This window comes from Aristolochia californica, unplaced genomic scaffold (assembly GCF_029961685.1).
Source record: "Aristolochia californica isolate CCGP_79_NKW_82.1479 unplaced genomic scaffold, dmAriCali1.0.hap1 SCAF_12, whole genome shotgun sequence".
In the NCBI taxonomy this organism is placed as follows: Eukaryota; Viridiplantae; Streptophyta; class Magnoliopsida; order Piperales; family Aristolochiaceae; genus Aristolochia; species Aristolochia californica.
The window spans coordinates 25015815-25031049 of record NW_027181793.1 but is presented as its reverse complement, the minus strand read 5'-3'; the positions used below and the strand labels follow the sequence as shown (position 1 = coordinate 25031049).

General features: G+C 37.5%; 2 protein-coding genes across 6 annotated transcripts; one reads left to right on the top strand and one right to left on the bottom strand.

Moving 5' to 3' along the window:
* Window positions 1-267: 267 nt before the first annotated feature.
* On the top strand, window positions 268-6476 carry LOC137946040 (uncharacterized). Of its 3 annotated transcripts, none has more exons than XM_068792201.1 (11): window positions 268-357; window positions 1223-1288; window positions 1462-1529; window positions 1971-2004; window positions 3405-3496; window positions 3578-3635; window positions 4625-4817; window positions 5541-5630; window positions 5743-5827; window positions 6001-6076; window positions 6202-6476. In XM_068792201.1, the coding sequence occupies exons 8-11, from the start codon at window positions 5554-5556 to the stop codon at window positions 6291-6293; spliced, it is 330 nt and encodes a 109-aa protein (XP_068648302.1). In that variant the 5' UTR covers window positions 268-357; window positions 1223-1288; window positions 1462-1529; window positions 1971-2004; window positions 3405-3496; window positions 3578-3635; window positions 4625-4817; window positions 5541-5553; the 3' UTR covers window positions 6294-6476. The 3 variants fall into 3 exon arrangements, with proteins under 3 accessions (XP_068648302.1, XP_068648305.1, XP_068648304.1); XM_068792204.1 differs by having other exon boundaries at window positions 4584-4817; XM_068792203.1 differs by lacking the exon at window positions 268-357 and adding an exon at window positions 678-730.
* Window positions 6477-6625: 149 nt separating this feature from the next.
* LOC137945420 (uncharacterized) lies at window positions 6626-15192 on the bottom strand. 3 transcript variants are annotated; one of them, XM_068791305.1, is made up of 16 exons: window positions 14773-15192; window positions 13900-14700; window positions 12930-13059; window positions 12623-12824; window positions 9610-9696; window positions 9462-9521; window positions 9285-9371; window positions 8782-8853; window positions 8628-8683; window positions 8463-8548; window positions 8283-8373; window positions 8012-8169; window positions 7841-7932; window positions 7390-7470; window positions 7185-7258; window positions 6626-7035 (listed from the first exon to the last, which is right to left on the bottom strand). In XM_068791305.1, exons 2-16 carry the CDS (start codon window positions 14459-14461, stop codon window positions 6960-6962), a joined length of 1914 nt encoding a protein of 637 aa, XP_068647406.1. In that variant the 5' UTR covers window positions 14462-14700; window positions 14773-15192; the 3' UTR covers window positions 6626-6959. The 3 variants fall into 3 exon arrangements, with proteins under 3 accessions (XP_068647406.1, XP_068647407.1, XP_068647408.1); XM_068791306.1 differs by having other exon boundaries at window positions 13900-14717; window positions 14891-15192; XM_068791307.1 differs by lacking the exons at window positions 6626-7035; window positions 7185-7258; window positions 7390-7470; window positions 7841-7932 and having other exon boundaries at window positions 8043-8194; window positions 13900-15192.
* Window positions 15193-15235: the final 43 nt, after the last annotated feature.

The following is a 15235-nucleotide window of genomic DNA, read 5'->3' as shown; positions in this document are numbered from 1 at the left end:
CAAGGATAAAACGTGCCACGTGGTCACTTAGAAGTGGCCAACAAAGGGTCATGGATATCCCACTTCTTATTATATCAGCCAACCCATATAACCTCTCGTATTTATATCCGATTACATATCCATGGATACGTATATTATACGTATCAGCAACACTCCTACCCCTGGGCCCAGCTGGCCAGCCACCGAAAGCTGACGGACCAACGAGGCCGTACCCTAACGGGTTTCTAAGCTCTCTTTTCTGCCCGAAAACTACTGGGAAGTGGAAACTATTGCTCTGTCTTGGGCTCTGCAGCTCGTGAATCGAATCCGATTTGGTCACAGGAAGGAAGAAAACCCGCAAATTCCAAAACATGACGGGTAACGTATTCTTTGTTTTGGTTCTGTGGGTGTAGAATTCAAAGCTAAGTTGATCAGAACACGCTGAATCACGAATGCCGTGGACTGATTGTTTCCTTATAACAAAAGAACAAGACGCTATTCTCTTTACTCTGAAATATATTACTCTGATAATTTTCTCTTTCCGCGGGGTCACTGTTTTCAGGCACTACTCTGTGAAGTTATGCCACAAACATGCTTTGTGTTTCTCTGGGTCGTTAACCGCATCTAATGCAACAGTTTATCGCTTGATGAGCGGTCGTGTTTCATTTCAATTTGTTGGAATTCACAAACCGAAGAGTCTTCCTAGTTGTGGCACCTGTGGATGAGACGGTTGTCTTGATTAGTTCATAAGGTTGGCTTGTACAGAAATGCCGAAAGAAAGCCTGAAATTTTTATTCTATTTCTCAATATATCGGATGGCTTTGCATAATAAGCTGAGGATTTGGTAAAGTTTATGGCCTCGGAATGCTTTTTTCTCTACAAATGTTCAAGGAGTCAGATTTTCGTTGGCTTGTTTTCTGGTTATATTGTTGGGGAATAATATACGTTGATCGTTGGAAGATTTTCTGAATTCATGCATAATTAACCAGTATCGATGGCTTATTCTTAAAAAATGAAATTAATCCTTTTAAACGTTGTTTATTGAATGGCGTGAAAAAATATTCATTAAGAGGGAGGTACATGAGGGTCCCTTAAGGAACGGTATGGGGTGTCAATAGGAAAGCCAAAAATACAAGAAAACAGAAAAATTATGAAGCCTTAATGTATCTAAAGAATATATATTCCTGAATTTAAGATTCCACGTTGATAATGGTTCCATTAACTTATATATTCTGCCATGCAGACTGCACTCAAGAGCAAGAGATGGAGATTGAAGCATTGCAGGCTATATTAATGGATGAAATTAAAGGTATGTTTTTATACAGGTTCCATCAACGCACTACTTAAGCACATAAAGCTTCTCAGCAGACCATCCTAACAAAATATTGCTTTTCCCTCCTTCCTCCTCTTTCTAACTTATCCTTTACATACTCATCTACCTTATCCTTTACTTACTCATCTAACTTATTTAATCTCATTCAGAAATTGACTCTGCTGAGAGTGGACTAAGCACAAAGGATTGTTGCTTTCAGATAACACCGTCTCCTCAGGTGGTTTTTCTGTCTACACAATTGTTGATGGTCAATGATTTAAGTGACTCAATGAGGTCAAAAGTTCTAGTAGCTTGTGACTTCCCATACATGTCACAATAATATATTGAAAATTGGTTTCACTGCTTGATCTGCGTCATTATTAATGTGACAAAAAGAATTTCCTTGTTCGGATTGGGCTCAAATGCTAACATGCTAAACAGATATAGTACACTGATTTTCATGCCTAGGTTTGTAAGTTTTGTACAAGTTGAGCTCACATGATGGATCTACTGAACTAAGATCACATGCTGTGAGTGCCAGATAGCAATATTGATACGTGTCCTGTTACTATTCCACTGTTTTCCCTTCAACTGCTGTAATCATTATATTGTAAACTTTATTATTTGTTGATGCTCAGTTTTTAATCTTCATAATTACTTTATTTTTATTGGATAACAGGATGATGAGTGAGATGAGTCAACATATACGCCAGGTTCCATGATCTACCTGATAGACTTTTTTGTTGATTATCTATTTATGTGGATCTTTTGGGAGCTGAAAACAGACTAATCTTTCTGACATGCATAGAATAAGATTCTTGTTGTGTTACTGTCTTTGCTGCCTTTTCTTGATTAAAGTAACATTAGCTGTTCCTGTTTTGCATTTATCATAGAGAATTTGCTGCTCATATACTAGAGGAGTCCCTTAATTATGTTTTTGTAAGCAACATCGTTTTATTTGCTCAATCCAGATGTTCTGTGAATTGAGAAGTAGAAAAATATGAGCTAACTTTAAAGCCTCCAATGATATTCAAAATTGGCCATTCTAAGATTGAATATATGTGATTCAACTTGGACAAGTTCAGGATCCCATGTAGACAATAAACAAGGTTAGACTGTGAAAAGAATCTTTCCATTATGTAAGCCTTTTTTCACTAAAAAGGAAGAAGGATTCATTCTCAGAAAAGAAAGGGAGATTGAGGAGATATCTATAAAGCAATGACTGGATTGGAGAAAATGGAGAGTGGTTCTTGAAGTGCTAAGTGATCAGCTCTTGCTGAAGAGAGTGAAGGCGTATTATACGAGATGAGAATGTTAAGGTGGATAATATTCAAGCAATGCTTCATTGTTTGAGGATTTATAAAGCTCATTTCAACATGCCTTTGTTTGTTGAAGGAGATTCTAAATTGGTTATAGGCTGGATGAAGGAGACACTAAATCCATTTTGGAGACCATAGGATACGTTTCTAGTTGCTTTGGAGTTGGATGCATTGCCCTTGTTTTCCATTTTTTTGTTTCATCAACAAAATTCACTGTTAAAAACAACGTATTTTAAGATGGATATCAGACAAAAACTGGGTAGGCAAAATCAGAAATAAATGTGGTAGAGAGTGTTTAACAGAAGAGATAATAAGGACACTTAAGAGAGTCATCTTAAGATGGTGGGAAGGACATGTTGACAGAGAGGGATATATTTATGATTTTTAAGACAATATATATTTATAAACTTTACCTGTAAAAAGGATTTTCTTTTTCTTGAACTCATTTTATAAACCCCCAAAAAGTTGAGGAAAACACACAATGACACTGATGGAAGTGGGGTGAGTAGGTCAGCTAATCTAATAAAGGAATGATATATCAAAATGGATGAGATGACTCAAATAGCTGAACCTGGCGTAATTGGGACAATGCATTGATGATGAAGGTTTTTGTATTTGCCATTAAAAGTGCAACACTTGTTTGTTTCCAATTCTTACAATACTTTCCTTAACAAATCGTAAAGGCTTGATCATTTCTTTAAGAAAATCATTGAAGCATCATTCTTTAACAGATTGTGTTTGGCAAGATTCAACTTTTAATTTGACATGCACTTTTGACAAAAATGTCATTGCAGTTCAGCTCGCTCTGATTTTCTCACACACAGAAAACTATCCAGATGAGGGACCACTTCTCCATGTGAAAAGATCACTTTAACAGATGTTGCTGGTGGAACCTAACTCTGAGAATTCCATTTGTGTAACTGTTGGTTTACATTCATTTATTAAAACTTAAAATTGATCTATGCAGTATATGAGGAATAAAGCCAGAAGATCTACAAATTTTGAAAGAAAAGCTTGAGCAGGAGGTAGTTTGATATGCTTTATTTGTTCATAATTCTCTGGCTTGATTCTATTTTGGTCCTGTATGTATTTTCTGTTCTTACAGAGGAGATAATTAGGCCTCGCCACCAAGCCAATTGCAATGGCACATAGATAAAAAGAATTCCTTAGGAAACCATTTCTGAAGGTCTTTTTTCCATTCAGTGACCAAAGGACTGGCCTACATCTATGAAGTAATCAAGGTGTTAGGTGATCTCAAAACTCTCCCTGCTCGTCCTACATGAAAACCAGTTAGGAGTTAACTTCTTTCAAAAAGGTTATGAAATTCTTGAAAGAGAGGCATACCTAAAAGCTCAAAGACCTGTAAAGCTGACTCTCTGAATATTGATCTTCCTACCTTCAATCTGAGAGACAGTTAGGAGTAAACAAAGACCACACATGTGTACTCGCTAGAGAGAACATCAGATAATTATCTTCTTGAATTGCCATAAGTAATGAGTTCTGTGCAAGAACTCATTCCATACCTCTCAAATAGATAAAGTCTTATTACAGTACAGGCTTCCAAAAGACTTCTGGAGTTAGATATAGACCACTGAAGGTAAAGACGACTCCCCACAGGTACCTAACAGAATCAAGTGAAGAATGCAACTATGAGGGTTCTTCACTGAACAAAAAGATGCAAAATTTTTGTTGAAAAATTTGGCTTTATTTTTTAGTATATCTGGTCAATTTTTATATATGTTTATTATAGAATGAAGTTTTGTTCAACTGCAATTCATTGTCCCCCATCCCACCAACCCCCCCTCAAAAAATCAAAAAATTGTCATATTTCTTAGAAGCCTATGTAACATTCTTTGGCAACAAAACTGTTATCTCCAATCAGGAAAAGATGTGGTGTTATATTGAACTTGTTTTAGATTGAGTTGGTCATTTAACAAGCACTATGAGTTCCTGTTTCTTTTTTCATTATCCAGTTGTGAGAGTGATACCTGATTGGACTTGAATTGTTCTAAAGGTGCTTGAGAAGCTTAGTATGGCGATGATATACACTCTTGTGACATCAGCGAAAGAGTGGTTAAGTGAAAAGTTTGGACAGAATGCTCAAGAGGCAGAGCATGAGGATCAAGATGCAGAGAAAGATGAGATGTGGCTGTCTGTCTTGCCCATTACAGTCACTTCTACGTGGAGATGTATTCTCTAACTTGAAGGTGTGCATGTAGCTCTGCTGGTATTGGAGAGCATTATTCAACTACTACTAGCTGCCAGCATAAAATAATATTCCCTTGAACATTTCATTCTCTGCTTGATAGTCATCATAACTGTTGTCATTCTGAGCATTAAGAGTTCAACATCTATGGAATGGATCCTTCCAAAACCTTCTTAAACTTCAACTGACACTATTTTGGACTACAAACTCCTTCAAATGACAGAAGCTGTTATCTGGTACAGAGAACATGGGAAACATTACATAACTTACTAATTGTCAATGCACAAGAAAACTGATGAAATATAATCGTTCTAGATCATAATTTTTGTCGCGTCAATATTCCTTGAGATACTTTCAAAATATCAATCTGGCTTTAATTGTTAATTTTCAAATGCTACAAATTCAAAATATTTCAAGGGTGATAGAAATTACTTATTGAGGCTCTCAGAGGCAAAACATCGAAAAGCAAAAAAGAATAAGAAAAAAGATGGAAGATGATAATTATAAGAAAAGAAAGAAGATTGATACTCATATTGCAATGGACTATACCATTTTTGTGCTTTGTAACGTTTCTATCTTTCTCTTCCTTGCCACCTGTATCGCTGGGAAGTGAAGATTTACACATACCAATGTGCCAGTCACACATGAAATATATGTCTTTTTTCTTTTGTTTTCTTTCTTTTTTTTTGGCTTCAAACTGCTTGCTTTTCCATTGAATTTCCAGGTCATTGTACCACATGGAGAGCCAGTCTCTGTTGAAACATTTCTGGCATGGAGGGAACGCTTTGAAGCAGAATTGGCTCTTGAGCGAAAAGTATGTTTAAATCATTAATGTATTGAGACAAGGAACTTGTCACTTTGAGGACCACATTCCCTTTCTACTGCATGGTTGAACGTAAATCTTCTGCTAAACAACTAGTTTACAGGTTGATGCCTGGGTCAGCTCTTACAACAACGAAGGAGAAGAAACTTACTGGCAGGCAATGGTTCGAGAGAGGACGAGCTGCAGTTGTATGTATCTTGACTGTTTCATCTTTATTGTACAACATATATGATATGGCCTTCATCTAATGCCTCAACATAGCTCTTTGCGCTTTTTTTCTTCTGAAATTTCATAAATGTTCGAGTCATGTTTCCACGAAGATGAACGTGATTATCTTTTTGATTGTGTGCATTCTTCTTAGAAAGGTGTTGTTTCCGTTAATGAAGAGTCGGAGGGGGAAGATGAGGAAGACATCGATTTTGATGATGATTTTGAAGGTGAGTTTTTCTTCTCCAATTGATAGATTTGGAAGCAATCCTCTCAAGATTATTAGTTTTTATGAGGTATTGATGTTGGTTATCGTGTTCATGTGGTGTTTTTGTGGTTTATTTTGAAATGGCAGATGATGAAGAAGATATGCTTGAGCATTATTTGGCAGAGAGATTTGAGGGGCATCCAATTTTCTGTTGCGATCTACTTCCAACAGAGCCGTAGCCAGACTCTTTTTCTCCTTTTTCTTCCTTTTTTTTCAGAGGACAGAAGAGTTAAAAGTGATTTGTTTTATCTGATCAGTCCAATTACACGAATCAGAAACTTTCCAAAGTCAAAAGCAATTGAGATTGCCGCCCAAACAAATTTTGCGTTGATTGTTTTTAAAGGCGTATTTGTTAATCAGACACGGAAGACTCATAAGATTGGATATAGAGGATGATTCAGTAGTTAATACCATCTCGAACGCTTGAAATCACCTAAGTTCATCACTAGTAACGCTTTTCATAGTTCCCAATATAGAGCAAGTATATCAACAAAGTTTTCATTTGTTACCGGGCACATGGAGGGAGAGCAGCAGAGCAACTGACAACTTTAATAAAGAATACATCTTATTAGTCAATTATAGGTCAGCAACTCATGCTGGCAAACACATTTCAAGGACCCTTTTCTACCATTTCAGCTCTCTACAGGGGCACTCTTTTCTAATCATCAACGAATAAGCTTTTGCATATATATGTTACAACAGTGTGATGGAGCTCTTCCAAGTTCCATCCAGTTAAATTGTGGCGATCTTAGATCGATGACTCGCCTGCGTGACTGTTCGAGGGCGTTGTACGTGGATCCCAAGTGGGTACTGACTGATTCTGATTTTGGTAAATTTCCTGGGCTTTAAACGCATCCTTGATCACTCATGGCTTGTGCAAGGTTTAGAAAAGCACAGATATTGCCACCATGCACCAGAGCCCTGCAAACGGAACCAACAAGAGAAGAATACCAGATTTTCAGTGGACTCGGAATTTATGATTTCAAAGAAGCTGATCACATGAGCACTAGTAATCATGATGATTATCCATGAAGAAAAGATTAACTGTATGTATAACAATAGATGCTTACTCAGGGCTGTCTTTTAGAAAGCCATATTCACTGGCTACCTTCATTGATTTTTGATATGTCTGCTTCATTGTTTCCTGTCATAAGAAAAGAAGCTGCTTAATTGTAAAACAGAATATTCGTTCATCCAACAATTGCAACAATGAACAAACTTGGCAAGTATGATAAAGGTTGGAGAAGATTTGAACGTGTAAGGATCTAGAGTCACCTGTAATTTACTTTCAAATTCCTCTGGAGACCAGTGCATCAAATTATATTCGTGATTCAATTCAAGTTCTCCAGCTGCAACCTGCAAAATTAAGGACTTTGAGGTTGACAACTTGTCTTTTTAAGAAAATTATTACGGCTCTCCAGCATGACAACAACATAGTTATTACTTTATCATTTTAAACAACTCTTGCTACAAAAGTTTTTCTTCCTCTAGAAAATTTTCAGTACTTAAACCTGATTTTAATCCAGTATTTTGAAGAGGCACACCCAGTATTTGTTTTTGGTTCAATTTGTAAAAACCACTTCCTGAGGCAGAAAGTTTAAAGCGAACGTGATCCATTTCCATGACTCTCATGTGCCCGAAAAGTTTTGAAACTCTACACAAAACATTAGTTTTATTATTGCAAATAGACTTATCTACAGTCACATAAGAACAAATTATTTCATACCCCTCCAGCACTAGCAGCCTTTGCCGGAGCAATCAGAACTTTGGCTTTCTTCAGAACATCAATTGCCTGCGGTGTACAAGGCATATTTGAACCTGCTAATTGGACAGTAATCAAAAATAATGACAGAAAACAGGGGAAAAACAAATATAGATAGCAACTGAGTCAATTTACCTTCAATTAGGATACGACAACCAGAGTTAACTAAAGTAAGGGCATCAGATTGATCAATTTCATTTTGAGACGCACAAGGAAATGCAATATCACATCGTTCATTCCAAGGTTTTGCATCTTCAAAATACTTGGCGCGGGAATAAGTTTTCATATAATCTCTGTAAAGTACCAAAATAAATGTCCCTTCAAGAAGTTACATCAAAGTTAAATTTAAACAGTGAAGAAATTACGCAGAAGGATAATTTTAGTAGGCAAGAAGGGAGATACGGACTTTAAACTTCTTTGTTGAACCTTAATATCCCTCAAAAGTGTTAATTTTGCATAATCAAATCCATCCTCATCCAGTAAATAGCCCTTGGAATCTGTTCAAGTGCAAGATTATCTAAGAATAGAACACAAAGGAGTCATATGTGAAGTTTAACTACCACAAACAGAAGAACGACTAGCTTACCCGAGATGGTGATTGGGAGAGCACCATAAGAGTGAAGCTTCTCTAGAACATGCATTGCTATTTTTCCAGCACCACTTACTACACATCTGTGATGGAAAAGTTGAACTACCACTCTATCCATAAGAAGAATTCTATACAATGAAGGTATCTAGTAGGTATACAGACCTTAATCCTTTGATTTCTTTATTCATTTCCCCAAGTATCAGATGAGCAAAGAAGACCTGTTGGGAAGGCCAGGCATTGATGAGATAGAAAGCAACATACTTGAGGAGAACTGTATATGAATAAACTTCAAGCATAGAAAAGAGAGCCCAGGTACCAGTCCATAGCCAGTAGCTTCAGTCCGTAGACTTGAACCCGACCAGAAGATCTTTGGTCCTGTAAAACTTCCCTGCATAGAAGCATTCGGATAAGTCCCAAAAATAGAAAGAGGAAAAAGTTGAGTTTACTGCAATAATTGGGAACGAGTATGCTACGAATAATATGGTCAACTCTTCTAACCAACCAGGACCGAAAATGCTTAACTCATAAAAAACAAAGAAAAGAATTGCTATTACAATAATTTCCCTATACAGTTCTGTCACAATACCTCCTTGTATACATAAAAGCTTCCTCTTTCAATATTGAAAGGTATTACTTGATATAAATGATGACTCAAGTGGAGATGAGCTCATAGAGATGGAATCACGAGATTACACAAAAACTGAACTAGAAATGACCACTCAAAGAGGAAAAAGGAAAAGGAAAAAGAAGAAGCTTTTAGTATCTTATGAGTTTATGAAAAATAGTATCACGGAATGCCTTCTTGAAGCACTGGACTACCTGGAAATGCCCAGCAAGACGCCTGTACTGTCCAAAGAGGTAGCCCATTTCTCGTGGGCCCACACCCATGTCCTCTGCAGGGAGGTCCTGTAAGGAAACGCAGCACATAAAATTTGCAAAGGAATTATCGATATTTGGAGATTAGCACCAATTGATGCTGAAAGCAGCCTATGTTACCTGGTCAGGACCCAAATATCGATATAATTCATCCATGAAACTTTGGCAAAAGCGCATAATCTGCTAACATTGATCATTTATCAGAACCAGGATGAACATAGCCCTTGTCTTGATAAAAATAAATCAAAGGCAAGAACAAAGTTAATACCTCCCCCTCACTTTTTCCCTTTGGATCAAAATCACTACCTCCACCTGCACCTCCAAGCTTATATGGTGACAAAGCATTTTTAAGAGTCTGTAGACAAGTTGAAGATAAATCTTTAGCTCTACTCTTTTGTCCAAGAGAGAGACAGAAAGGAGTAAACAAGAAAGGAGACTGACAAATGGAAAGATGTGCTTCTGCACTAGGCTCTTGTTTTAAGAAACTATAGAGTGCACATGGTAATATTTTCTTCTGTTCTCCTGACTAAGGAAGGATCATAGTGAAGAATATGAACATTAGTAGTGCCCAAAACATAGCTAAACTTGAAATTAGCTTCATTGGAAACATTCTAAGAGGTTTGTTGTTCTCTATAATCGCATGAACACTGCGGTACATTCCGAGATTATTGTGCAAACGGGTAAGAACAAGATGGTGAGGCTGAAATCCACATGGAATAAAGACCCTAAAGACCAAGTTTGACTGTAATCTGACAGAAAATCAGCAATATTACACCAATCTAGATAATTTTTTTAAAGTTTTGAAAAGGATGGAAAGATATTCTTAGAAAGAAAAAGGGGGGCAAAAAGATCGAATTACAGAGTTAATTACTATAGGCATTCATTTAAAAAAATACTTATAGGCTTGCACAGAAAGATGTTGCACGTTGTTTCCATCCTTTGCATGTTGATCAGTGGCAGTGTTAGCTGATCTAATCCTGAGAACCCATTGGATTGTGGGGAAGGCAGCTGTAGCATCCGTCTCACCAAGCAGGCCAAGCATAAGCAGGGTTTTCCCATCTTGATCTTGAACCACATGCTCAAGCAGGCCCCAGATTGTGACAGGAGCTACTGCCAAAGTTTGGTTTTCAGCCAGCCCGCCCAGTGCAGGAGGGGACCAGGCTACCAGTTTCTGGCTGATGAATGCTAGAAAAAGTAAAGTCTTCCCAATTATCCCTCACCACAGCACTTGGGAGATCCTCCTAAGACTTTTATCAATGATGTCCGAAATAATATTGGGTGTATCATCTTTTCACCAAGACGCAAGACTTTCTAGAAAAGGGTGGTGCAATCAATTCTCTCTAGCCAAAGATACCAGGTTATTGCAGCCAAACTAGTCCAGCAGAGGACAAGGCCCATCCTCGGCATGGTCATATTAACAGAGCTGGTCAATAACTCCAGATGAGTAGCAGACATACAGAAAGTAATCCCGAATCTTCTGAGGAAGGAATTCTGCACCTCCTTGGCAAAACCACATGTAAAGAGTACAGTGTCAATAGTTTTATCCTCCACATGTAAGAATTTGCATTGTGGTTCGGTAATGGTACAGCCTCTTCTTCTGGTCTGGTTGCAGATCAGAACCTTCTCTTTCAATATGCTCCACTAAAAATTTGACCTTAGGGGGGCTTATAAACTTCCAAGCAATCCTGGGTACTTCGCAGGGTCATTTTTGCCCATTCTGCAAGGTGAAATAACAGGATGCAACAGAGAACTTACCATGATTGCTAGCTCTCCAGATTATTTGGTCCTCTCCAAGCCCTTTATAGGAAAAATTATTCGGGTCTTATAGCAGTATACTAACTGTGGTTGCTTCCTAATCCCCTAACATCTATTTGACTTTAATGCTGCAAATTCCACATGACAAACGGTTAAATGAACACATTATGGATTGTCATTAATTTTTTTACAGCTCACATTGCCCAAACTTCCTGTTAACTAGCTTCTTAGCACCATATCATTGACCTTGACGTTATCGGAAGCTCTTGCAACTTAAAAAGAGCCATTTGGGTCATAACAGTAGACAGCTATTGTGCTCTTATTGTAGTAAAGCTTTGGAAACTGCAACAAGGCATCCTAGTTACTTTGTTGGTTTCTTCTTTTCTTTTTTTCTTTTTCTTGAAACAAACTATTTTGATAATGTATTAATCGAGAGTCTATCTACTTGACAGTTAATTATGCAGATAGAAGATGGTGCCAAATGCAAGTTGATGCTCAAGTCAAACCAAATATATTTTGAAAAAATATCCAACGATCTTTTGATAACAACAAATTATGGTACACTGTAAAAATGCCACTTCCTTCAACAACGAGTAAAACTGGAAGCATTATTAGTTTTCTTATATCATATAATATGGGTCACTTTTGTGTACGATCAACTAATACCAGGATGCCGTCCCATAGCCCAGTGGTACTTGGCAGGACAAGCATGAAATCCATACTCAAATATGCCAAAGGCTTTCAAGGTACAGGTCATGGCAAATAGAGGTCAGAGTCAAAGTAGCATCATGAGTTTGTTGTCATTTTTGGGGCCTATGAACTTGCCTTTCTACAGCTATCTTGGGCTTCAGCTAATAATAATTAGTCAGCAATCAACTAAACAATTATTATCCCTGTCAAATAGTGCAACTCTTGTAACATCAATGACCTTAAAGAACGACCAGGAACACATAACAGTTACTTTGACAAAATACCACATCAAATAGCATGAATCTCTCTTTCACCCTATTAAAAACAGTAACATGTATAGAAGAGAAATCTGTACCATCAACATACATGCTCCTAATTGTTTAAATCCAAAATCTTCAATTTTGATAACGATACTATCTGGCTAACTCATGGGGAGCTTATTTCTTGATTCTAGGTAATCATGGGCAGGATTTCTCTCATACTAACATATGATGCAAGTGATTTCCATGGGTTCTACAGTAAGTATTCAAAAAGATTTTTTCAGTAACTTTTGAAGGATTAGATACCTAGAAAGAAGAGCTTTTTAGCTATGCTTAGAGGACATGGGAGCTGCTCCATTCCCCATGACCTAACAACTATTGCCACCAAAACAACCATTTAGAAATCAGCTCCGTGCATCTCAATAAGAAATTACACCAACTCAACAAATAACTGTTCATTTCTCTTTCATTTTTCTACTTCCAGTTTCCTCCAAATGGTCATAGACATTATCAATGGTTTTTTTTATTATTAAAAAGGACAGACATTTCAAAGTTCTTGAGAGAAATAATGCATACCTGCTCAAAGCCAAGGAATTTGGCAACACTTAAGTTCATAGATGGATGATAACGGAGACCTCCTCTGCATGGACCCAACACTTGGCTGAATTGTACACGGAAGCCTCGATTAACATGTGTTTCTCCTTTATCATCAACCCATGGCACTCGGAAAATAATCATCCTCTCGGGCTCTAACAAGCGTTCCAAGATGTGGACATACCTAATATGAACAAGCACAGTTTTGTGTTATTTCCTGATTAAAACATGATTAAAGATAGATACAATGCAATAAGGAACCAAGTCAAATTTTCCTGAGGGAACTCACTGAGAGTTCTTCAGTAACACTGGTTCCAAGGAATGCACCACTTCTTGCACTGACTGGATAAACTCAATCTCATGTGGATCTCTTCTTAACAGCGCTTCAACAATCGATCCAGCGGTTTTAGACATAAGAGCTTTATTATTTTGAACATGTTGCACAGAAAAAAAAAAAAAGAACTTTTAGTATTAAGATGGGGCAAATGCACAAAAACAATATTCTACTTCATGATCCTGACAAGAATCTCACTATATGATTTGAACATCATATCTAAAAAATTTAAGGCGATGTAGAAAACAAATAAAGGTATCATATTTTGGAGCCCACAAACATGGAGGAAAGCAAAAATTTCAGGAGTCATGAACGCTTTTTTCAAGCTGTTCTCATTGGTTTTGGGTATATTTTTGCAATTACAGGTTAAGAGGAGCCTTTCAGTGAACAAGATGAAAGTTTCCAAACTTTTATAACTCTTTGAAATAACTCAAACCTATTTATTTGAGGGTCAGGTACATACTGAGGACTTGTTCCTTTTCATTCATTTCTTTAAACATAATCTTATTTAAATTGCATGAATATCCACATGAACGTACAAATACAGAAGACAAAAAATTTTAAGACAAACCTACTCTTGTTGGCATAAACTTGTTATGATATCTTTTTGAGTTCTAAGAAGAAAAAATGCAGCTTCCCTAGAAGAATCTATCACAGTGAAACATTTTTGTTCTTCCGATAGACAAGAAAGAAAGGAAAAATTTACCATCTTGCTGTATATATTTTTTAAAGCAAAGTAATATAATATGGCCCATGAACATTTCAAGTGCAAATAACTGAATAAATACACTATTTACCATACATTAAACACTTAATCCCAACATAAAGTGAAAACATAAGAAGCAATTGAGAACACAATATCACATGAATGCAAGTTACCGTGCCTTCTTTTGACATAGAAGAAAAAAAGGTCTTTACTGCACACCTTTCACGTATATGGGCCTCTCAGCGATTGTTAAAATTTTATCTTTTGATGCCAGTTGGAGTCTGATAGCCTCCTTGTGAAGGAGACTGTTGTTGTGTTCTTCCAATGCACTCATCTGCATGTTTCGACTGCCTTCATTTCCATAAGGATTCCGTTTATGTTTACGACCATATTCACTGCAAACTGAACAGAATATCCTTGCAGTACCATCTACAATTTTAAACTGGGCCCATTTATAAGTTTCTGCCCATTCGTCTCTCCACTTCTTGACAACTTTTTTCTTTCTTTTTGCAGGCTGTAGCTTTGGCATCTCTTGGTCTTCATTCGTGTGATGGTTAACCATAAACTGCTTATGCTCCTCATGATCTTCCACACTCGGTTCCTGTGATACCCCTACAAGTGTAGAATTTGCAAAAGATGGATCGTCTTCCCCAGGTCCAATCTCCAAATCAATTTCTTCACCTATCTCTCTCACAACCAAGTGATGCCTCTGTGCCTGCCGGAGCAGATTGATCTCATCGATGGTAGAATTCATCCCTGAACCCCTCTCAAATAGGAGCATTCGGGCTACCAAATTCACCCACAACTTAAGTCCCTTCCTCTCTCAACCATGGTTATCAAAAGCTCGTAAAATAGCGTGAACAATGCAGACAAATTCTCAGAACCCTCCTAGAACCGGAACCGAAGCAGTAAAACCCAGCAAAATTTTATAAATTGTGATCCCAGGCCCTCAAGAATTTGTATTTGCAATACTTATTCTCTCAGCCGGTTGTAGCTCTTGCAATTCTCCCCTCTCCCCTTCTTCAATCCATGAATTCCTGATCAGAACATTAAATATTCAAAGGGGAAAACACTCAAAAAGAAAAACCTTACCATCTAATCGTCATTCAAACGATAGCAAAGTGGAATCCTCATCAAAATTCATCGCAAGTTTCAGAAACACAGCCACCGGAATGGCCGAGATAATCACATAGGACCCCAAACAAAGTACCTTGGAATGAAACAAGGAAAGAAGACGAACTCCGGAGTTCCCTTCAGCTGTTACTTTCAGTTCTTCCCTCACACTCCTCCCGTTTCTCAATGTCCTTTATCAATCAAACAGGTTGTTCGGCCCGTAGCACTGACCCAACTCAGAATTTAGATGATAGGTTTCCACTCGCTCTCACTTCACTCTTTCCCGAGAGAAAGAGATGAAAGGGGTTTCTACAGATGCTTCTTTTTGGCAGTCCTCGGTTCTCGGACGAGGACTCATGGGTAAATCATTTGCTCCTTAGAGGGGTGATCATGTAAAACCAGTTTCTGCAAAGAGAACGGAGATTAGAGAAGCTTTAATGGC

Bases quoted from the DNA above. Each gene is read 5' to 3' on its own strand.
- LOC137946040 (XM_068792201.1), top strand. From the start codon at position 5,554: ATGGAGAGCCAGTCTCTGTTGAAACATTTCTGGCATGGAGGGAACGCT. The intron at 5,828-6,000 runs GTATGTATCTTG...CATTCTTCTTAG, and splicing joins AGAGAGGACGAGCTGCAGTT to AAAGGTGTTGTTTCCGTTAA. The intron at 6,077-6,201 runs GTGAGTTTTTCT...TTGAAATGGCAG, and splicing joins TTTTGATGATGATTTTGAAG to ATGATGAAGAAGATATGCTT.
- LOC137945420 (XM_068791305.1), bottom strand. From the start codon at position 14,461: ATGCTCCTATTTGAGAGGGGTTCAGGGATGAATTCTACCATCGATGAG. The intron at 13,060-13,899 runs GTGTGCAGTAAA...AAAATAATAAAG, and splicing joins GAGGCCCATATACGTGAAAG to CTCTTATGTCTAAAACCGCT. The intron at 12,825-12,929 runs GTGAGTTCCCTC...TGTTCATATTAG, and splicing joins GTGTTACTGAAGAACTCTCA to GTATGTCCACATCTTGGAAC.